Source organism: Buteo buteo, chromosome 18 (assembly GCF_964188355.1).
Source record: "Buteo buteo chromosome 18, bButBut1.hap1.1, whole genome shotgun sequence".
Classification (NCBI taxonomy): Eukaryota; Metazoa; Chordata; class Aves; order Accipitriformes; family Accipitridae; genus Buteo; species Buteo buteo.
In genome coordinates, this window is record NC_134188.1 from 4949047 (window position 1) to 4972455 (window position 23409).

Consider the following 23409-nt stretch of genomic DNA (forward strand, 5'->3'; position numbering starts at 1 on the left):
TTAGGGCCAATTTAATATCTATTCTCTTTATTTTCTGAGCTAATATGCATCCTTGAAAAATGTACCAGGTGGAAAACTGTGAAGGGACTGGAAGAATCATACTGTACTCGTAGTGTTGAATATTTTGGTCAAGGACTTCTGATGCAAGTTTCTATAGTATCAAATTAATGCATTGCTTACACATTTTGGTATCCAAACGTGATTCCCTTAGAACTCCTAAGGAAATGACTCCATAACTGTGAGTGATTAGATACAATATGGAGAGTGTGTGTGTGATTGGAAGGGGAAGCAGTGTCCTTGATTGCACAGTTTTATTCTTTTTGGGCCCCATTCCCAAGCATCTAAAAATACGCTGTGCTGATCCCTTTTATTCTGAGGCTATATCCTACCACTTACTTCAGCTGCCACTTCCTTTTGGCTTACCTTCTTTGCGTTCTGACCCTGCAAGATATACTGTTTAAAATAATTGCTTCGACCATAGATATCTAAAACCAGTGGGTAACTGTGTCCTGTTATTCCAAAGGAGGCAGAACATTTGTACCTTCCATTAACTTCATTTAACAATGTCAATTCTTAGCACCTTTAGAATTAAGGAAATGTGTTTTCACGCTAAGAGAAGAACCTCAGTATGAACTTTTTAACCTGTGTCACTCTTGTAAGTCTTTGTGACAAGACCTGCAGGGTACACAAGCAGAAAAAGTAATATATACTCTATATTAATCCCTCAATCAGGCTACAAAGTAGATTGTGCCTTCACTTTCTATTCAGAAAAGAAAAAACATTTAAATGGTAAACTAGTGTTCCAAATAATGGTATATTGCTACCTACCTATTGCACTGCTGCTCTGGAAGGCTTTGGCTGGATGGGTTTCAATGGAAAAAGGAATGCAAAGAGAGGCTTGCTAAAAGTTTCCCAAAGTGTCCAGAGATGCTACACTATTTTACATATATTACAGAGCATACAGAAAGGCAAAATTGTCATAGGCAGATAGACCTTGAACAGTAAGTTATGTTATCTAGAGTGAAGGGGAGTAGGGAGTGAAGTCATACAGAATAGTAAATAATATAGTCAATTTGACAGCAAAAATAGTCAGGAGATACCACAACTCTTTAAGAATATTTTTCCCAATTTCCTCTCACAAACATACTTTTTGCATCTGATGGAAATGTTTCTGCTCTCCTTTTAGATCAGTGGTACAGGAGAAAAAAAATATCAAAATGAAAAAAAAGGTTTCAGGAGAGTTAGAGAAATGTCGTGCAAGGAGCATATCTCATACTGACGCTGGTCAGGGCTGGAGACTGCAGGGTCGGTGGCTGAGTGCGGTGAGGCTATGTGCAGTGTACCCGACAGTTAGCTGGGGAAATAAAACCCTCTGAAGTCCCTCAATAAACTTGTGCACTCCATTTTCATTCTTATATTATTTGGTTTTGATTTATTTTGTTAATGGTTTGAAAGTCTAAGATCAAGAAATTACTGCTTGTAGTAGCAGGAATGGGAAGGGCAATTCTACAGTTACTGCGTGGGCTGGGATGGAGGACTTTTTACATTTCTCCTCAAGTTCCTTCCTCATTAGTTTAACAGTTTCCCTGCAGTCACCAGTGTCTCTGTGGTTTACAGGCTTTCCCACTATTGCAGTTTCATCTCCTGACATTACTGTCATCTCTGGCTTCCTTGCCACTGCTCCTCAAGAAGCGATGAAGTAACTACTACATTTACTGATTGTCAGAGATGATTTTGTTGCCTAATTTTGTGGGCAGCTTACATGACAGTCTCCGAAAGTCTTGAATTTCAGACCCTGCTGCTTTCTGAAAATCAGATCCACTTAATATACTTCTAAGTTGGGCACTTCTCAGTAGGAGTGTCCGACACCACTACTTCACTGGTGGGAATTCTGGCTGTGATGGGCACATCCATTCCCTCACCACATTAACACTGCGTAGCAAGGTGACACTTTTCTCTGCATTCTCACAGTGTCCAGACTGACACTTGGATTTGGGATCTCACTTTTCTCATGGTCCAACTATGATCATGATACTGACCATTATCACTGCCTTAGTGATGTTTTCTCTCTCTTGTGCAAGAGACACCCCATGATGATTTGAATCCAGCCTGCTTCCCATCTTCTTCACTTTTGAAGCATATGAAGCTTCATAATGACATTGATCTCCCTGAGAAGGGGTTTTCAGATCCATTGCTCTAACATTACTTGTATTTGACAGCAAGTTTTACTGCACTTGTTTCTCTTCCGAATAAGCATTTGACATAGAACAGCTTGGTCATTGCCAACATCCTGAAAGGATACAGAAGCCCATCATGTAACGACTGTTTTCTTCTCTATACGGCCACTTCTTGCGCTCTGTGGCAATTCTGCCAGCTCCTCCACTGAAGTCTGTGGGCCCAGAAGAAAATTCACCAGTGATCCATTGCTTTAGTCAACCTTTGATTCATTGCAATAGAGGGAGGTGAGATAACCTCGATTAACAAAAAAACCAAGAGACTAATACAAATGTCAGTCAGTTAGATGACAAGAGCATATAATATGTGCCCTTCCGTTGATATATGCTGCCAGCAGAAGAGGAAGGGTGAGTGAGTTCATAGTTGTTTGCTATCACTTTCTATATTTACTGGAATCTTGGTTTGCCATAACTTGTTTTAATTATAAGGCACAGGAGTTGTGTTTTGTGTTTCGTGTTTCAAGAACGGCTTTAATTCTGGCCAGTTGAATAAAACCATGTTGAATAAGAAAGTCAGGCTAGGTGAGGGAAGGTGATTCAACAGTAACACGGGGCTGTGGGTGTCTGCAGTCTTTCTCGGCTGGAAAGGGGTAAATAGCTTTTGTTCTTGGCCTTTTTCTTCAAAAAAAGAAGATAAATGATTGCAGGCAAGCAGATATTTAAATAAAACGTGTTTGTATACATTTTGATAATTTTTCTAAATCTTCTCTTGTCCTTTGTTGGTAATACATGTTCTGCAAGTTCTGCTCACAGCGCTCAGGGGTGTGTTATTGACTGCTGTGGGCTTAATGAAATTCTGGGGTTTGGAATAGGAAAATATGACTTCTTGCTTAGTTGTCACTAGCAACTTCCAGTTGTCTGAGCAGAAGAGAGAGATTTTAATGTATGTTTTCCATATTTCTTCTTAGAAAAAGTTATACTGATACAGATTGGTTCATCTGCCCGCTATGAACCATCAAATCACCAAATCAGTTGATTTTTGTGGGACTATTTTTTAAATCTTTCCTGCTTCTACAGCATTAGTTTCTCTCATGTTCTTTGCTTCTGGTGCTAGTCTTATCTTTCTTTCCCTGTGATTAGTTAATGACTACTTCCATTTCTCTAGCAATCATGTTACTATTGTTTTTATGTCTTTGTGCCCAGGGCCACTGCTGTCTGTCAACATACTTCATGTTTTCTTTTTTAATTAGTAGCTGGAAACACCTAGTAGAAAAGCATAGAATGATGTATTACTATGTTCTGGAGCAGTGACTGTGGCATAGCTTTGAGGAACTATTCTATAAAGCTATTAAAACATTTTTAAAGGCTTAAATATTTAAAACATTAACATTTAAAAGGGTGAAGTGATTTATGACCTGGACATTTTTCTTCTGTAATTGCAGCAACTAGAAAGACAGATTGAAGAAAAGATAATTGTGTGGTTATTATACTTTAGCCAGATGGCATGGGCTCTATTTTTTGTTTTATGACAGATTTTTTTCTAATTGTATGGACAAGTAATTTAATTTTCTTGTTCTTCTATTTCTTTCGAAAAAAGTGGGAAGATGTCAGGTCCCTTTCAGCTGACACTAATAGCTTTGAACCTTCAATAACCATTCCTGATTTCCCAGCCAGTATAACTTAAGTCTAGATAAATAAGAACAGTGTGAAAGAAGGAGAACAAATGAAAGGAAGCAATACCCCTTCTAGATAAAGAAGCAGTTAAAAGTCTCTACTAAATAAAAACCAAAGCACTAACAGGACTTACAGGAGGAGAGAATAAATATATGGAAAATGTCACCAAAGAAACTGTGGTCACTTGTGAAGGAGAGAAGAGTGAAGTGGTCTTTCAGATCAGCAGCCTTCTGACTTGCAAATTCGTACCAAACAAGATGAGTCCTTGGAAACAGTAAAAAAACCCAAAAAACAACAGAGAGACACTATAGGCAAAACACTCTTTAAGAGTGCCAACCGAAAATGAAACACTGCACTAGACACTGTCACATTTCCCAGCACAATAGAAGTGAAAGATGCCAAGAAAAAAAAAAAACTAGAAAGGTGCAGGTGAGGATTAACTTATGGGGAAACACTTAAAGGTCCTGATGGTCGCGACGAGGAAATATCATTAAGTCTCTGTTCTCTGAAATAAAAGGAAGTTGTAAACACAATGACAAAGAAAGGTGACCACAGTGACTGTGGCACCTGAGTGTGTACTGTATTCTGTTCAGAGGCGGACAAGCCATCTACAATATTATCCAAAGAATAAAGGAAACAACTGCTGACAAATAAGGGAAGCACAGACTGAATTTCAAAAAGGAAGATCAGTTCTTCAACCACAATTCCTCAAGCTACTGCCTGTGGGTTAATTTTTATCCTGGAAGCAGTAAACCACAGAACAATTTTAATTTCCATATCTCAGCCAGAAGAACATACAGACACACACATTCTGCACTCAAGCAGGCAAGCCAAATGAATTGGGGAAAATAAACATAAAAGCAGTTTAGCCAACTTTTCACTGAATTAAGTGAAAAGCTCTGTAACAACCCTACTAGCAACTGTCTTTCAATTTTCTTTTCATCTAAAAGACTGGGTATTCTTTGCATTAACAGAAGATTGACAAACCCTGAAACAGAGTGTTAAATGGAAAAAAGAAAACAGAAGTTGGTCCTCATTAATTTTATAGGTGTAAAGACAGCATTTAGGCAGCCACCATCCCAATACTTTTGGGAATATCTTAGGTGTTATGGTATGCCACTGTAACAAGGAACTTCATCAAGGGTTTATGTAAGGTTTTACGTAAGGAAGTAGAAGTTGTGTCTGATTTAGATTTCAGCAACAGTAGAAATCAGTATCGGTTACTTATCACTTCTGGTTTGAATTGTTGCTGACTTCAATGAGAGAAAAAGCATAGACTGGGCATTGCTAGAGAATCTTGGTTGTGCTGGCAACACAGCATAATCATAGAATCATAGTATCATTTAGGTTGGAAAGGACCTTTAAGATCATCAAGTCCAACTGCCAACCGTGCCCACTAAACCATGTCCTGAAGTCCCTTGTCTATGCGCTTTTTGAATACCTCTAGGGACGGTGACTCAACTGCTTCCCTGAGCAGCCTGTTCCAATGCCTGACAACCCTTTCAGTAAAGAAATTTTTCCTAATATCCAACCTAAACCTCCCCTGATGCAATTTGAGGCCATTTCCTCTTGCCCTATCTCCAGCCACCTGACAGAAGAGACCAGCACCCACCTCACCACAACCTCCTTTCAGGTAGTTGTAGAGAGTGATAAGATCTCCCCTCATTAATGAACCAACACAAGGTTTTCAGCACTGCAGAAAAGATAGGAGAACCAATACCAGAGCTTTTAAACTCATTGTCTCAGAAAGGAAGAAGGGTCAGGATGAGTTTCAGTTTTCATGCCTTCCAGGAAGTATGTTTCTAGTTGACAATGAAGCAACTGCATTCACCACCTTCAACAAGACTTGGTTGCTGAAATAAGCAACCTAAAGGCTTTCCAACTTAACTGCTGTTCCACCTTTGCTTAGAAGAAAATACAGGAAAAAATCAAAAGTGTATCTCTGCAAAACAAAAGAGCCTGGAAGGTAGATCCTCCTGGTAGAGACCAGGCCAAGTCCAGGGAGTGGTTTGCAGTAGGGTGTCTTAGCTCAGAAATAGCTTCAACCAAACATGACTGTACTGTTTCCAGATCCAGGCTGGCTCTATGCAGTCACCTCAACTCATTCAGCTCCTCAGTATTTCCAGTTCAAAGGTTAACGATACTACCAGTATGAGTTGAGGTCTGTCTGCATTCACTGGTGTGGTTGTGGTTGTGTGCCCACTTTGGTCCCTGTGGCTTGTGTTTCCTATTGCCTCACTCCAGGCCTTCAAAGGTGTGCAGACGGTAGAAAACATCAATTACAGGGACTTAGTCTAAATGTAGGCCTAAATGCCTTTGAAAGTAAATTCCTTAGAAAATACCAGGTATTAAGTGGTATTAAATGACAACACATTTCAAAAGAATTCAGCAGTGTCTTAGCTAGAAGAGAAGATGGACATTTCTGAGACACGTTAAGAAGGAAGCCTGAGGGACAATTCAGTTGTCCAAACATCGGCATCCAGTCATCGTACAGGCCCCAAGGAATCCCTCCTGGATTCCGGCCGTTGTTCCTGAGAGGCCTCGGCATGCTGGACCCGGGCCATCCCTGGGTGGACGGCTCGCGTGTCCCGGGTTATTACGAGTGGGATTAGACACCTAGATCTGACAACCAAACTGAGCCCTGTGTGGGGGCCAAATGGTGGGGTTGCTGAAGGAACATGAAGAAGTATCCAATTAAAAGATTCCTCTCCTCAACAGGGCTCAAGGGGGAAATATTTCATGTCACAGGTCTTCAAGGAGCACTCGATCCTGGACAGACAGGGCTGGTGAAGCCTTTTCATGCCCTCAGTAGCATGCAGTCACCGAGAAGTAGACTGGTTCAGAAAGGAGGATGTTTCTTATTTCCAGAATGTTGCAAATGTTCATCTGTTGATTTTTTGAAAGAGCTTCAGGATCCTTACCTGGGAGGAGAGACGGAAATGCAAACAGGTACATTTCCTGTGAAGCACAAAACGAAGCATTCACTTTCAGATCCACGTATTTGTTCTTGAATAGACGGGATTTTTGCAAGCACCTTGCTTTTTGTTTCGGTTTTGCAGCTGTCTCCTGAAACAGTATGCAATTTCAGGGGTTGAAAACTCTCTCAGCAACATATTTAGAGGTTTATCTCGTGGAATAGCAGTATGTTTTGTTTTGGTTTATCTTGCAATATTCTGTTCTTCTTTTCGGCAAGACAGCACTCATCTCTTTCCTTGAAAAGGTGAACCAGAACTAGTTTTCATTCCCTATATTTTCAAGTCTCACATTACAAATTTCTGTGTACATATGTATGAGAGAGCAGAAAATCCCCAATAAAAACAACCTTCACGATGGAATCTTTTTGTACATAATGCTTGAAATAACTTGCCAAAATCTGTGAGTCAGGCTATGCTCACAACTTCATGAGACTGGGAAGCAGAATGGCTCAATGACTACTGTTCTGAGTAAATTCCTCAAAAATATCTGCTATAAGTTTGGCAAACATACATTGGCAATGACAGAGAAAAAAAAAAAGGATGCATTCAGTATCTCAGAATGGTCATGACCCATTGGTGTGAAACTGCCATGAAAAGGCATGGTGGTTTTGCATGTTCAAGAAAAATGATTTAAAACTGGGAGATAGGTGTAGGGAATGTCTACGAGGGCATTCCTGTCCTATGAGAGGAGGCAATTATAGTAAAAATGAAGTCAATTCTGTGTCTGACATAAGTATTGATCAAGGAATAAATACCTGTAAATAGATGGTATTTAAGCTAGAAAGACAAAGTCAACATAAAACCAGAAAGATGTAAACTCGGTAGGAATTCACTTAGGCTCGAAATGGGAAGAAATTCTTTAAAGTAGGGGAATAAGGTTTTGCTACAGGTTTTCTTCAGAAAGAACTGGGACAGCAAAAAATCTAAGCAATTAGCATTGTTTTCTAAAGAAATAAGAGTTGTATGAGCAACCTGTGTGTATTTACATGGTTCCTACCTCACCAAAAATGTTCCTCCTCCCTTTGGAATCTGTTGGCTGGTTTTAATTAAAGCTGATAAAAAGGAATAGGTTTTAAAGGTAATTATATTCCCACAGTTTTCATGAAAATAGGGGCTAGGTAGAGTAGAGAGAACCCATATGAAAATCAGCTGAGAGAAAGGCTTAGTGTGAATTCAGACCTTATGAGTCACCAGCATGTCCCTGGGCTCACTAGGGCATTTAAATGCCTTATGAATGCTCACCCATGGGAAAGGCATCGAGCTGAGGTCACACTTTCTCAAACACAGAAACCTCCAAGCTACTTAGGAAAACAGGTTTCTGTAGTTCCTGTGGTCGCAGCACTAGATTTCTAACACTGGAGGCTGATACGCAGTGAAAGGGATTGAACGTGTCTGTCTGCAGAAGGGCTGGTTTTGATGACCTGACCAAGAGAATGCATTTTCTGACTCCGTCACGCATGCTGTGTGAAATCGGACACATCTTTTCATCCTTATGTGACCTCTAGGATTACAACATCTGTGCAGATTTACCCCTCACCAAGCAGACAAACTGACACCTTCAGCTGGATCATATTTTAAAGTGTTTGAATTAGATCTGTTACAACAGTGACTTTTTTTTTTTTAGTCATATTAATGATGAACAGTTACAAATTTGCCCCCACCTGGATGCACTGATTATTTCAAACACACTGAAATTTTTACAAAGTTTGTACTGTTCTGAGAAATTACAGGTAGAGGAGAGATTACCTCTTGGGTGTTTTTTTGTTTCACAATTATAAATATTTCTGTGGCAACTTCAACAATAGCTTTCATGGAACAGGAAAAACAAAGAGTTTATTTTTAGGTGTTCATTTGGTATAGCCTATCCCTTAGGGCTGTGCCTATTTCCTCTCTTAATAAGCCTCATCCATCTCACCAAAATGATGGACATCTTAACTTCATTGCTGGCTGAACCCAGTGCAAAGCAGACGACCAGCCGTTTCCCCAGGTTCTAAATTCCCAAGCGTGCTTTGTATTTTCCCATGAGGAGGTCAGACACATACAGACGTAGGTGGGTGCAAGGAAGGGATCCTTCCCATTTCCAACCCGTTCCCAAGAGGCCCAAGAAGCTGGGCTAACTTGGTTTTCCATGGCTTGGTGACAGATGTTGCAGTAGGCATCGTCTGATACCCAGCCATCATCAGAGGGCTGTTTCTCAGCATACTCCTGATATCTCATAAGCAGAACCTTTTCTCCTTGTGCTCCTTCTCCCAGCGGACTCCTAACTCCCGACTTGGAGTTGTGAGTACACCCTGGTACGGATGTTGAATAATAGCGGTAGCAACAGCAGCAGGAATAATAAAGGAAACTTTACTTAGCCCTTTGCCTGTGTCAGATTGTAGGTACTTACATGATCTCTGTTATACAAATCGTGAGCAACTTTGTAGATTATCAGTGGTATTTAGACAACTACATCCCTCATTCTGATGGGAGTTAGGCACTTCAATGCCTTTAAGGATTTGTGCCTCTGGGGCTTCTTCCAGATAACAGAAGTCTGTGGCAGAGTCTGTGGGAGATAAACTTGAATTGCCCACATCTAAGGGCTGGGGGAAGGGCAGGCAGTAGCACAGGCAGAAGGAGCACAGCTTTTCCTGCCTGCAGCACGCCTGGCCTCCACGGAAAGCCTGGAAAGAGCCTGAAGAGCTGGCGTGCTGACAGCGTTAAAAACGGCTGTATCTGAGCTTAGATGAGAGCTAAGGACCGTGGACCAAAGTTGGGCACGGTGTTAGAAACTGCAGATCCAAACCGGTGTCCCTGTGGAGGGAGGCGGGGGTGCGTGGATGCGGCTGCAGGGGTGGAAGGCCACGGGTGACACTCACCGTCATTTCGCAACCAGCTGTATTCAGCCCTGAGCACCTTGCAAGCTACTGGAAACCCGGATGATCTGTTTTACTTTGGGATTTTTTTATTCCGTCTTGTTTTCACAGCAAGGGAGACGCAAAAATTGGGCAAGATTTAGGATTTTTTAAAAGTGTCCTGTTCTTGGACATGGGAAATCCTGTTCTATTTTTATACAGAAAAGTTTCATAATCGTTCCTGAAGGTTCCCCAGATCCTCTTTCCCTAAAATGCCTCTAAATCAGCCCATCTACATGTGTGAAGAGGAACATTAGGTTTTCTTTTTGATGGCAAGCAGGCACATTTAAAGTGATTTGCATTTTCTCATAATGAGCCACTGTCAGTCATTAGTCGGCCAAAGGGATTCCATCCTGCAGACAGACAGCTGCCAGAAAACAGTCAATGCAAGAGCCTGACCCTGCTGCTCTTGCTGGATGTAGACTTCCCTTGGAAATGGGTTTTGTATCCCATTAAGAAAGGCAGGAACTCGCCTTTAATAAGAACTAATAAGAAAGTTTATAAGAACTATTTTAAGAATCAGAATTGTTCTTTTAAGGAAAGATTAACTCTTTAAGACAAGGGGTAGCATCAGCAACATTGAAGAACCCATTTATCCAAGGTTCCAAATACCCTCTTTTCGACTGACATGATCCTTCCAGAGTAGGAATAAGAGGTTTCCAGCCTTTATCGCTTATTTAAGGGAAAGCAAGCCATAGTATTTTTAAAGCCTCTGACAGCAAAGCATGTCTCCCAAACTGCTTTGGGAAACACCGCGGCTCTTCTTCGGATGTGACTTCGTTTTTCCTGCTAAGAAACTGCTGGGGCTCGCAGCTGGCCCCCAGCACCGTGTGCCCTGGGCAGAGAAGGACCCCCCCGGGCGGAGGGGATCCAGGGGATCCGTCTGCCGTGGGGTTTGGGGGGGTGGGTGGCAGCCCCCGGTTTGTGACCCTCCGGTAAAGGGAGGCCCGTGCAGCCGTGTCCCCGAGGCCAGGGCAGCCCCAGCACCGTCGGGGGAGACGTTAGCTTCTTCCCGGTGACCGAGGTTTTGGAAAATTATCTGCATTAAACCGGGTCGGGGGGGTGATGGGGGGGGTGAGGGGGGCAGGAAGAGGCTCTTAATCCCTGGTGTCTTTGTTCCGGGCTTGCACACATCGGAAGCGGGGCTGAAGCCGTGTGATGGCTTTTTATGGAAAAGGAAAGACATTTGCAGGCACTTGGGTGTATCCTGAGCGGGGCTGGAGGCACGGTGAGGGGCACCCCGGTACCGGCCGGGGCCGTCCGCGCATCCCTGCATCCCTCCCAGCCCTTTTCTCCCCCCCCCCCCTTCAAGATCAAAAGCTCCTCGCTGTTGCAAAAGGCCTATTTTCTCAGGCGTCCTTCCCCACCACGGCTTTGTGAAAAAAGGACAATAGCCTCCTGTGTCAGTGGTGTTGGCACCGGCCTTGCATAATACAGGAAGCAGCATTTCCTTTCGGGGGTGGAAAATTAACTTGGATCGTGCGTTTCTCTTTTTATTGCTGACCGTCCACACCCCGGGAAATTCGGCTCGCTGGGCTCTCGGGAAGGGAAGCGGCAGCAGCCGCCTCTCCGCGCCCTCCCCGGGGCAGGGGAAGACCCGATCGCGGCTCCGCTGCCCGCGGCCGCGGGAGAAACGCGCCCCGCCGCGGGGCGAGGGGGCCGGCGGGGGTCCCCGGGGTTCCCTCGGCGGGGAAGGGGGGTGGTAGTGGCGGGGAGAGGCGGGGAACGGCGTTTCTGCCGGGGGTTTGTGGCGTTTTCCCTCCGGTTGGCGGGGGCTGAAGGTGGCACGGGGAGGCGGAGGGTGTCCCCGGGTTCTTTGGATGGGGGGTGCGGGTTGCTTCGCTCGTCGTTTGGGGGAGGAAAAGGAAAGAAAGGAAAAGGAAAGGAAAGGAAAAGAAAGGAAAGGAAAGGAAAGGAAAGGAAAGGAAAGGAAAGGAAAGGAAAGGAAAGGAAAGGAAAGGAAAGGAAAGGAAAGGAAAGGAAAGGAAAGGAAAGGGAAGGGAAGGGAAGGGAAGGGAAGGGAAGGGAAGGGAAGAGAAGAGAAGAGAAGAGAAGAGAAGAGAAGAGAAGAGAAGAGAAGAGAAGAGAAGAGAAGAGAAGAGAAGAGAAGAGAAGAGAAGAGAAGAGAAGAGAAGAGAGAAGAAAAGAGAAAAGGAAAAAGAAAAGGGAAAAGAAAAGCAAAAGGAAAGAAAAGAAAAGGGAAAAGAAAAGCAAAAGAAAAGGGAAAAGAAAAGCAAAAGAAAAGCAAAGCAAAGCAAGGAAAAGCAAAGCAAAGAAAAGAAAAGAAAAGAAAAAAGAAAAAAGAAAAGCAAAAGGAAAGAAAATAAAAAAGAAAAGGGAAAAGAAAAGCAAAAGAAAAGCAAAGCAAAGAAAAGCAAAGAAAAGAAAAGAAAAGAGAAGAAAAGGAAAAGAAGAAAAGAAAAGAGAAGAGAAGAAAAGAAAAGGAAAAGAAGAAAAGAAAAGAGAAAAGAGAAAAGAGAAGGAAAGAAAAGAGAAGAAAAGAAAAGGAAAGAAAGGAAAAGAAAGGAAAAAGGAAAGAAAGAAAAAGGAAAAGAAAAGGTCTGTTTCTAGTTGGGAGAGTTAAAAAAAGAACAAACTGAGAGCTCTGCCCTTTGACAGTTCATGCTACCTGTAAAGTCTGACTCCATGAAATAACTTGTAACCAGCCTCTTCTAATGATATTAGCTCTTGCACAGAAAGGCAACACACTTGTTAATAAAACATTGAAATGTCTTTCTAATTCGGCTCTCCCCCGGACATGCTCAACCCTTGTAGTACAGTGTTAAAAAAGACATAGTCCTGTAGAGACATAGACCTTTGGGGCAAGTTCGACCTCAGCAAAGACTGCGTGTATATAAAGCATAATATACATTCCAGAATTGTACTTCAGATGATGTTTTGCTCTTCAATGCCTTGTGGTGTTCAGGCAAATGTGGGTTTGGATATAGTGACTGCAGCCCAGTCCCAGCTTCTCCATCTTCCTTCTGTCTGCCCATTGCTGGGACTGAGGAGAAGTCAGTGCAAACTCTGAGGATCTCAAGAGAAGTCTTGTCACCAAAATCTTCTGGTCTGCTCTTCTTGTCTTCCCCCTTTTGCCACCAACAACCTAAACCTCAGCTTCAGGAGATGAGTTGGTAGCTTTGCAAGGTAAGGAGAGACGTAAACTGTATCAGCAGCTCGTGGTACTTGTGAGATTAGTTTATGCAGAGATCATTCTCCCTCCTAGACCTGTGCTGGATCCTGTCTGCTGGAGCTGGTGACAAGAGAGCGTTCCCAGATGGGGTTTCAAAGCACCAGATGGGCAGCTCTGAGGCTTGCCAAGTCAGCAGGCAACCCTTTTCTGCCCCCACGTTGTGCTGATCTGCCAGTTATGGTTTTCCTGCACCGAAGGAAGCAAAGATACTCACTTCATAGCGTGGAAATGACACTGTTCCATCACTAAGGTAACAGCTGCCCACACCACCATGAGTATCTCACGGAACTGGAAGTGAAACAATCTTTTAACTTTTCCTATCAGTTTCATTTTTTTACTTTTTTTTTTTAAATACTTTTTTATGCTTTACTTTTTTATTTATTTCCAAGGAAATGTGTTGGGGAAAAGAGCTATCTTAAAACTGTTGTCTCAAAAATTTCAGTCGTGGCTGGATAATGAAAGAAAACACAATTCTCGTGCGTTTCTGAGGAAGGTCTTTTACTCCCCTTGGACCAGTGCAGCTCTCCTTAGTCTTCCTCTGTAAAACATCATCCTTGCTACTTGCAGATGGAGCTGGAGATAGCTCTGACATGGTTCTGGGCAAACATTGCAGTGGGCTCTCCATTCTTTCCACCCGTCTGGTAGACTTGCATTGCTACTGATTTAGCCCAGCTGGACTTTCCTGGGCCCAGAGCTCCAAACTTGTGCCCTGAATCCTCTCTCCTGAAATTGCTCTGCTTGCAGTCGTGTAAGTGAACCGGCACGTGGGGCAGGGAGTACACCAACCCTACTATTTCGGGCACATGTGGGGTAACCATATGCATTACTCTGGCACTGCAGGACCTTGACAGTGCTGTACGTAGCCCACATTTCCCAGTACAGCTCCCAAGATACTCCTGTGAACATCATTTCTGTGGTCAGATAACTGTTTGCTTTTGTTCACATTTTGTATCTGATTTGTTCCAAAATAATCAGGACATAGGCATTCCTGCACATCACTGAGTCACCAGCTTCTCTGTGAGCAGCAGCTGTGCGGGCTCCCGGCGTGGAAGCCTGGTTTGTATTATGGTGAGGGAAACACTAAGCCTCTAGGGGCTAGCGCTTGGGATGGTAAGAGGAAAAGAGCTCTTCCTTGTAAGGCTGGTTTTCTTTTCATGGCCCAATATTTTCTTGGGTAGTTTTCCCTTTTTGACATGTTTTGGTTTGGTTTTGTGGTTCTTTTGCTGACCTTCTGGTTGTCTTTCCCACTGAAATGCAGTGGCCTTGGCCCGATTCCACAGGGAGGAGATGCAATCGATCCTTTCATGTGGTCTTGCCTCTTTCTAAACACTTACCCTGGTACATTCATGTATTGATGGCTCCAGGAAAGGCATATATATCTCCTGCTGGATAAAGGGAAGAAGTGATGGCTGGGGACTGGATTTCAGATGCTTGGGAGATGAAGCTGAGAGCGCTACGTCACCACCACACTAACCCAGCTATGCCGAAAGTGGGTCATTCCCATATTGATGCAGGTGTGCATGCGTGCGAGTGGGGTCCAGCATATAGTGGAAATGCTTACTAGCATTCTTCTATTGTACTTGCGTTTTTCAGGGACAAAAATTTCTTGTTCCACTCTTTCTTTTCCTCTTCAGTGAAATATTGCTGAATGCACATATAAAATCAATTGTGTAGTATTTTGAAAGAAAATGCGTATTGTAATAGAGTTTGCTTTTAGTAAGGGGGATGAAATCACTGGCGTTCTGCTGTATGGTCCTGACAGGAAGAGGAGATGTGGGCAGAGCCAGAATCGTGTTGGATGTGCCAGGGAGCAGCGAGGGCCGGCTGATTCCCAAGTGAGCCAAGCGTAGTAAAAAGGCAGGTGGGAGCAGTCGCTGCACCAGCAAGGAGCTGGAACGTGGAACAGCAAGTCCGGTTCAGGATCAGGTCCAGAGACAGTGATCAGAGTCAGACACTGCCTGGCGATCCCCCAGCAAGACAACAGTGGTGGTGCAAGACCGGGCACGGATATAGCCGCTGCAAAGCGTGGTATAGCATAAGCAGGGACCAGCAGTAGGGCTTCAGTTTAAAAGCAGCTCCCAAGGGACAGGAGGGGCAGACCCTCGCCTCTAGCTTTCTCCGCGACAGCTACTGCCAGCAAAGGCACTGACCTTGTACTCCACCAGCTGAGCTCCAAAACTCAGCCACTGAGACTCCTGGAAGGGGGTACTCTCCAGACCTGAGTATTGCAGGAGCTCTTACTCTTTAGCTTCCTAACCTCCACTCATAGCCTCCCAGAAAATCTGATTAATTGCTCATGCCAGTTGACTAATTATAATAAAAAATGAGCAGTGGCAAATTACTTGCTCCCATTGCCTCTACTTTCTTGCTATGGTTAGACGGCTGCCTGCTTTGCCTGCCCTCAAAAGTGGACCTAGCTTTGAGGCAGGTGGGAAATGTGGATGAAGAGGGACACAATCACTGCTCTGAGCTGTTGTACCCTTCAGCGACGATGGGCAGCAGTGCTGTGAGGTTGTCCTGCAAGGACTAATTCTTTGCTGCAGCTTTTGGCTGTCATTGCCACACACGCTGACCACGTACAGAGACAAGAGTGTGTATAACGTAAGGTGAAGCTCAGCCTTGCTGAGGGAAAGCACAACCACGGCTGTAGTTTATGTCTCTGCATACACTTACCTATTATGCATGTGCCTGGTGGGTAGGTATAAGTAACTGTCCCAGTAAACACCGTAGTACAGAGAAGAGGTCTCAGCTTTTTCTTATCACAGTCCTGGAGAAAACTAAGGAATTTTACTTTGATTTACATGCAATTTTCAATGTAGTGGGCAAATCCAAGTAACAGCAGCAGCTGAAGTTACAATGAGCATGGTAAATGGGATTTACTTGATAATGTGCTGCTTAAACTCCGTTCCTGCCATAGGGATGTGGGACCAGAGGATGTTAAAATAACGGTGATTGAAAACACCTCATTGAAAAGAGAGAGGAAAAGAGAGTCAGAGGAAGGCCTTGGGTAGGGTAGACCTGGTCCATCTCACCTAGGATCTTGCTCCAGGTTACAGTCTCCCTAGTAGCTAGATCAGTACAAAAAGCTCCAATATTCTTCTAGTTGTCACAATTCACTGGGTCTCCCATTGTGCGGGTGTGCTGTAAGCTGTATGCGTGAAAAGACCTGGGTTATAAATGGCCCTCCATAGAAAACAGGCAAGTTACACTCTGGATTATTTCACCAAACTATTTTACACTGAGCCCCAGAAACAGCTGTGAGCCCCAGAAATGGTTGTGCTGGTGCTGCTGGCAAGGGACAAGGGACTATGGGGATGGAGGAGGCTCCCACTGGTGGACAAGGAGCATTGGACCCTTTCCCACTGGCTCTGAAAAAATTGTAATGTTTTTGGGTGATCAACTGAAATATTGCTTTGCTTAAGTTTTTGGTCCCGGGAGCACCCAGCCCTCTTAAAGTCAGTTGGCAGACGGAGATTCCGCAGAAGACCTGCAGAGGGAGATCCAATCTGTTCTGCTTTACCTCGTTCCTTCGTCGGGAACAGTTGGAGCTTTGGCACAATCTCAAAAGGCAGTCTAGTCTGTTCCTGAGAGGTGTCTGTTCCTGTGACTTGTCACTCTCTGCTGTGAGTACAGGGATCAGCAGATACCATGAGGTCCCTCAGCTGTAACTCTGGCCCGTGCAGTCTTCTACGGGCAGGCACCTGCTGTACAGGTGCTGCTGGTGGTGGTAGCCTTTTGTGTAACGCTCTGAACATTGGAACCAGTGCCACAAGGGGCTATTTTGAGCACCGGTGCAAATAATAAATTGCTTCCATGTCTGGAAAGAGTCAGGTCAGGTTGGGAGGGTGAGTGGCGTGAGTGGGATTTTCCAGGCTCTTTATTTGTGCCAGGTCCACGGGAACTGTCCAAGCGATTCCTCCCAGGAGACGACTAAAGCCTGAACTCAGGATGTTCCGAGTGTCCTAATTCCAATGGGGGTAGAATCCACAGCCTCAGGATGTGTCCCAGCAACTTGGCTAAGTCATATCCGTGTTGAGGGGAGTCTCCACCCCACCTAACTCTTGAAGCCAGACATTCAAGAGTCATAAAGACGGGCAGAGAGCAGAGAAGAGGCAGTGCCCTGGTTAAGTATTCAGCTATGAAAGGTCCTATGTGCTCAGGGTGGTGTCTGTGTTTCTCTGCAGCATGGTAGTCTGCTGCTCAAGGCGGACCCAGGAGCTGAATGCCCTGATTACTCATCTTTTCAATCAAATTTCCTATTGCTCATTTTCTATGTTGTTCCAATGAGTCCTGTTGGTCAGGAAGGGGTAAGGGATGCATATTGGAGAGTTGGTGCTTTTGCAGCCTGACAACTTGATGATCTTAGTGTCAGATCTATGGGTTGTTCAAGCAAAAGGCTTGGTAGAAGCCATCTTCCTCCATGGCAGGGTAAGATTCCACAACACAAGGTACTGCTGGGCTGCAAGTGAACGCTAAAACCAGACGTCGTCTACTGCGAAGGCTGTTTCTCCTCTCTCTCAGATTCTGTAGAATCTGGAGATTGAGCAGATGATCAGCCTTGCAGCAAGGATGTTTGCCCGATATGTTTCAAAGGAGTTTTACTCTCAGCTGCTAGATTTGGCTGATTTCCTTTCTGGTATTTAGTAATAGTCTTTTTAACAAATGCTAGAAAAAGGAAATTTCTGACTTTTCAGAGCTGAAGGGAACGTAACAACAGTTACGTATCCTTTATTCTAAGGATAAAAATTGCCCCCACATATGCCACCCTCTACTTAGCATGGGACCAAGGCCTAAGATTCTGGTATGAAGAGATCATATTGCCTGCAGGATGGACATTTGCCTGCGACAGGTCAATGACCAGCTCCTTAGCCTTTGTTTGGCCATAGCGCCTAAACCACTCTTCAGAATAAGTTCTGGCCCTGCTAGGTGTTGCCAGTTACATGGTGTTACACAAAAAAATAAGATCAAATAGGTTCCACGCAGCCCTCCCCTTCACACACACACTGTCCATCTGTCCAGATGCTTCAACCTATGTGTTTAGAGATGCCTTTCATCCAGTTCCAGACACAGGCTTCCCATTGTACCTTCATTCCGCTTTTTGGGAATGTCTGCTGCCTCTTTCTTCCCCGTATCTCACTACTGGCGTCTTTTCAGTCTCCATGCAGGCTCCACATGTCTTCTCTCCCGGCTTCAGCACACGAAGAGCGATGAGGGGTTAGGAGCTTCAGACCTTCAGGTTTGCCCTCCCTGGTCCTCAGCTCCCTGGGTGGATGGGGAGCTGATGACAATCCACTGGAGAAGGAAGAAGGTATGTCTTGCCAAAGCGCTGTGGTCTTTGGAGGGCCATGGCTGACTGCAGCTGTGGTGTAGGAGGTGCGAAGGAGGGTGGGGAGGAACTGGTGTGGCACGGCTGCTGAGCTTGTGATGGGGCCTGCATCATCTCAGACTCAGCACGTACTCAGCACTGGGTAGGTCAAAGGCAGGGACATACAGTTCCCTTAGCTCCTTCCACAGGGAGCCCTTGCTCCTAGGGGGTCTGAGCTGTCAGGATGCCCAGTGTCCCAGTTCTGGTTGGTCTGTCCTCACTGGCTGACTGTTTTCCCAGCTGCTGTCCTCTCCACTGGAGGAGCTGGTGTTTTATGAGTCATCCCCTTCGGGAAAGAAACCTCTGGGTTCTTCCCCCCACGGTGCGAGCAGATGAGGGGGAAGGTATCCATAACTATTTTATTTTCAAGGTCTCAGCTGGGGGCAGGAAGGTTGGAAAATGCAGGCTTAGATTCTTAGCTTAGGGTGTCACTTATGAATAGGAGTCGGACAGAAGTGTGCAGGAAATATTCTCACAGAGTTTAAACTTGAAAGTTAAACAGTTCTCAAGTTAAAAACAACACCAACTTCTCATCTTTTTTCTTGCACAGGATGGTCTGGTGGGACACAGGAGATCTGAGTTCTATTTCTGGCCCTTGTCCCCAGCTTCCTATGACCTTGGAGTAGCCGCCTAATCTCTCTACGTGCCTCCATTTCCTTCTCTGTAAAATGGGGGTGATCACATTTACCTGCCCCGTGCAGCCACTCTTGCGACTTATTTCATAGCATAAAAATAAAGGAAGGGCCATACTGGGTGAAACCAAAGACCTGACTCACCCAGTAGCCTTTCTCTGGCTACACAGGGGAAAAGTAGAAACACGGGGCTTGAGTTTTGCTGTCACGGGCTCTCTTCTGGTCTTTCGCGAAATAAAACACGTACGGAAGACGTGAGGTAAGTGCACAGGGGGGAGAAATACGTTTCTAGGCTAGTCCTGGATGGCACAGGGTCAGGGAAGGCCAGCGGCCGCCCTGGCAGGGCAGATTCCTGCAGCATCCTTAGCCAGTGCTGCCCCTTCCTGGCTTCCTCCCCCTCCCCGGGGGGAAGACGGAGAGGGGGACCCCCCCGGGGGGGGCACGACCAGCTTTTTGGGCCGCTCCGAGCATCGTACCCTGCAACCGGGGAAAACCTGTGGCGGCACCGACCCGACCCGGGGAACCGGCAACGGCATGCGGGGGGCTACCGGGGTCTTGAAGGGGCCCCCTCCCAGCGTTCAAACCCTTGGATTCGGGAATCCCAAATCCTCTGCCCGCCTTCCCCGGAGGAGCCCGGCGGGCGGGCGGCGGGGGGGGGGGACGGGACGGGACGGGACGCGTCCCGGGGAGGGCGTGCTCCCGGCGGGGAGGATGTGGGCCGGAGCGGTGGTGGTTGGGGGGGGGCGGAGGGGTGCTCGGTGAGGGGTGGAGAAGTTATAAATCAGCCGAGCCGGGGCTGGTCGGTAACTGATGTCCGCGGGAGGTGAAGCTGGCGGGGCGGCTCGGCAGCGGACACTCCCTTTCCGCGGAGCGGGGCGGGCGGGGAGGGCTCGGGGGCTGCTGGATGCGGATCCCCCGCCGCTTTACGCCGTTATCTCCGCCACCGCCGGAGGAGCCCGGTACCCAAGAGAAGCCGTCGGAGCCCAACCGGCCCCTCCGCCTCCTCCTCGCTGCCGTCGGCAGGGGAAGAGCCCTGCGTTCCCGCGGGCAGGATCATGCCCCTCCAGTTGCTCGCAGGGACCGTGCTACTGGGAGCAGCCCTCCTCCTCGCAGGTAAGGGGCCGCCGGCACCCCGTTGACCCATCCAGCTCCCGAATTCTCCGCGACGTGCCCCTGCCCGGTGCCGGCTTGTCGGCTGGAGCCGGCGGGCACCTGCCTCCCCTCCGTCCATCTCCCCCGGGGTCGGGGTTAAGCGATCGCCGCTTTTCAGAAGGTGGCGAAAGCCTCCGGATCCCCGGGGCTGCAGCCCCCCACCTCACGCCGGGGGGGTGTCTGCCTTCCTCCGGGCAGGGCGGAGATGCCCGCGGGGAGGCGAGCCTCCCCCGGGCACCGGGGACCAGCCGTTCCGGGAGATGTCCGATCCGGTTCATCACGGAAAAAAAAAAAAATAAAAGCAAATCTTGGCTTGTAGGGCAGGCTTCTCTCCTGCCCGTTTTGTTTCGAAGTGTCGGCCTTTCCCAATTCTGCCAGTGAAGTGGAAAAAGTGCTTCTTTCTTTCGCAAAAAAAAAAAAAAAATCTGCCTCCCGGCCGGGCAGGACGGCGGAGCATCGGTGGGGGATGAAGCGCTCCGGTAACCGGCGTGGGTCCCCGCGGGGAGCGGGATGGACACCTGCGTGTGCCGGGATGAATCAGCTCAGATTTGCTTTTCTTAACGGAGTTTTACTTGACGGTCCGGGGAGGGGAGCGCGTCCCAGCCTTGCGTGGCTGGTTACCTGGGAGCAGGGCTGCGTGGGCAAGGGCCGGTCCCGCGTGGGTTCATCGGACCCCATCGGATCCACCGACCCGTGGGGCTGCCCCGCGGAGCCCTTTCGCGTTGGGGTTCCCCGTGTGTTTTCCCCCGGGGGGGAGCGATCGTGCTCGTTGCGCGGCCGCGGAAATCTTCCGCGGGGGGGGGACGGGGGGACGGTCGGCAGCATCGCCGGCCTCGGCCACCGCCGGCTGGCAGCGAGAGCAAATCCCGGGTGGGGAAGAAAACACCCGAGCTCCTTCACCCCCCTCCCCGCCCCGGGACAGGCTCCGAGGCCGGCGGCGGAGCAGCGCGGGATTTCCCCGCGGGCTCGGCCGGCTCCGCGGCGGCGGGTCGGTCCGCGGGGGCGGCCCCGGCGCGGTGCCCGAAGCTGCCCGGGGCGGAGAGTTGGCGGGGCCGCTCCGACGAGACGTTTTCCTGCTCGGGAAGTGCTGATTCATCAACTTTGATATAGACATATAGGTATTCTTTTTTTTTTTTTTTTTCCCCCCTTTCTTTTCCCCAGGAAAGCGCTAATTTCCCCACATTATTTGTCTCTGCCAAGGAGGTTCTTATGCCCAGGATGAAATAGGCACGGGCATGGGACACCCACCCTGGATACAGGAAATGTGGGTTCAAATCCTTGCCAGGCTTCCTTCACAGCTTGAGCTTGAACTTCGGCGTCCCGCTCCCACATGGGCTCCTGCAGTGACCAGCTATGCTACGGGACCGGCTTCCTCTTTCCTGTTGGAAAGGTTTTCCATTGTGCAAAATCATGGCAAACCCACTGCCCGGGGAGAAGGTGGACTCTGTGAGCCAGGGGCTGTAAGAGACCCCGGTTCACCTTCCTGTTCCAGGGACTGTCAGGGACAAGCGCACCCTAGACCAATTCCAATGGGAAAAAAAGTGGCTTGTTTAGTGGAAAACCTGGATCTCTGGGTGCTGGGAATGTACATCCCCGGGTCGGCACCGGAAAGATGCTTCTCTGTAGTTGGGCTGAGTGCTTTTACAACTGTTTTGCTGGAAATTCATATTCCTCCCCCCCCCCCCCCTTAAATGTACACAAGAATCTAGACTTTTTCAAACTCTTTGCTTTTGTTCCATTTTCTTTATTTTTGGAAAGAAAATTATCCTTGCATAGCTTCGTTGGGACAACCCAGCTGGGTTGATCACGCTTCTTCTGGGTCAGTGGTAGAACTCTCCATACTCCCATTCGCACGGAGAGTTTCAAAGTTATTGGTGAAGCAGTGGGATGTTTTGTACCATGCATCTCTCTATGCTTTTCTTCCCATTTCTTCCTCTTTCACTGCCTATTTACCTAAAACGCTTACTCAGGCTGTCCAGCACTTCCCGTTTCAAGTGTTCTTGATGAAACTAGATTCATCACCGCCATACGGTCCACTCTTGTAATTCAGTCTCTGCGGGCATCTGCTGAGCTTCCATTTAGTGACAGGTACTAGAGGAGATTCACAGAAATAGTCAGTGGTTCAGGAGTTACTGCAGAGAGCTTCGTAAGGAAGCAACAGAAGGAGAACTTCTAGCTTATATATGTCTATTTAATAATTTAAATTTCCCCGAAGCAACATGCAAGCTACAAGCTATGAGAGTCCCCATTTGAAAAATGAGATGAAGAAAATTATGTTTCTTTGACATGTGAGTGTTGGGCTCTTTGGCTCTCTTGTATTTCTGTGCATGTGCATGTTTTGGCTATCATGGGAAAGAACAATACTTTTTTCTGGTTTTTGCATAGCACTCACATATGTTTCCTTTATAGCATGTATATATTTATTCCACAAATGGTATTGCATACATTTATGCTGAAGACTGTACATATAATGGTCAACATGCAAAATGTTGTTGCCGTACTAAGTTCGATCTCCCAATCCTAGACTTTGTATGAAAATAATTTTAATTGGTAGCATTAGGGAATGTGAAAGACTGGGTTTAAACCCTGAAAAGATCAGATTCTGCAGCCTGGATCGAGGATTAGGTGGCCACGTTTCCAGAAACATAAGCTGATAATTTGGCTGTATTTCCAGTTTTCCACACAGAAGCAACACCTCACAATTAGCGGCTAGAAAGTAAATAGACTCTATTACAATCTTATCTGTGAACAGTGCTATACAAATCTCAGTTATTCCAGTTGGAACTAGATCATCAAAATCCCCAGTGAACGATGGACTTTTCAATTTCACGGTCAGCTGGAAAAAATGAAGGAAGAAATTCCAGGTCAAATCTAATCAGCACTGAGGTTAATTTCTTGCAATAACTCACCTGACTTCTCCAAAAGTGCTATTCAGATGGAAGTTCATACATTAAGGTTTCAATTTTATTTGAGTACTCACTGAAACAGCTGCACAGACACACAGCTGCAGTGGTCTAATTCAGGATTAGGGCTGGAGATCTTAATGGAGTCCAGAAAAACTGGGTTTCCCACTTCTTCTGGATCTTTGTGGAAACTGGGCTCCCTTCGGAATTCCAGACTACATTCAGATAAGGCAGAAGAGTTAGACCCTGCTGTACAACACAGGTTTTTAGAAAATGTATACATGGGGTTTAAGTATCACACTTTCTGGCATTGCTAAAGAAAATCACTTACATCACTTACTGATGTTTTACCAGACAGGTGTTTTGCTCGTATGCTCTACACAAAGCGAGATTTCATTCTCCTATAGCTGCTGTAAATCTGGAGCAATTCTATTGGGCTAGGCTAGC

The 23409-nt window shown here is 46.4% G+C and overlaps 1 protein-coding gene across 2 annotated transcripts in view; it reads left to right on the forward strand.

The window, feature by feature from the left end:
* The first annotated feature begins 19736 nt into the window (after positions 1 to 19736).
* The window catches only part of FLT1 (fms related receptor tyrosine kinase 1), a 115539-nt gene continuing 111866 nt past the window's right edge, over positions 19737 to 23409 (forward strand). Inside the window, exon 1 of one of the 2 annotated variants that reach the window (XM_075050666.1) lies at positions 19737 to 20020. In XM_075050666.1, the coding sequence (XP_074906767.1) occupies positions 19812 to 20020 (209 nt within the window). In that variant the 5' untranslated portion in view covers positions 19737 to 19811. The remainder of the gene's footprint in view (positions 20021 to 23409) is intronic. The other variant, XM_075050667.1, reaches the window with a different exon arrangement.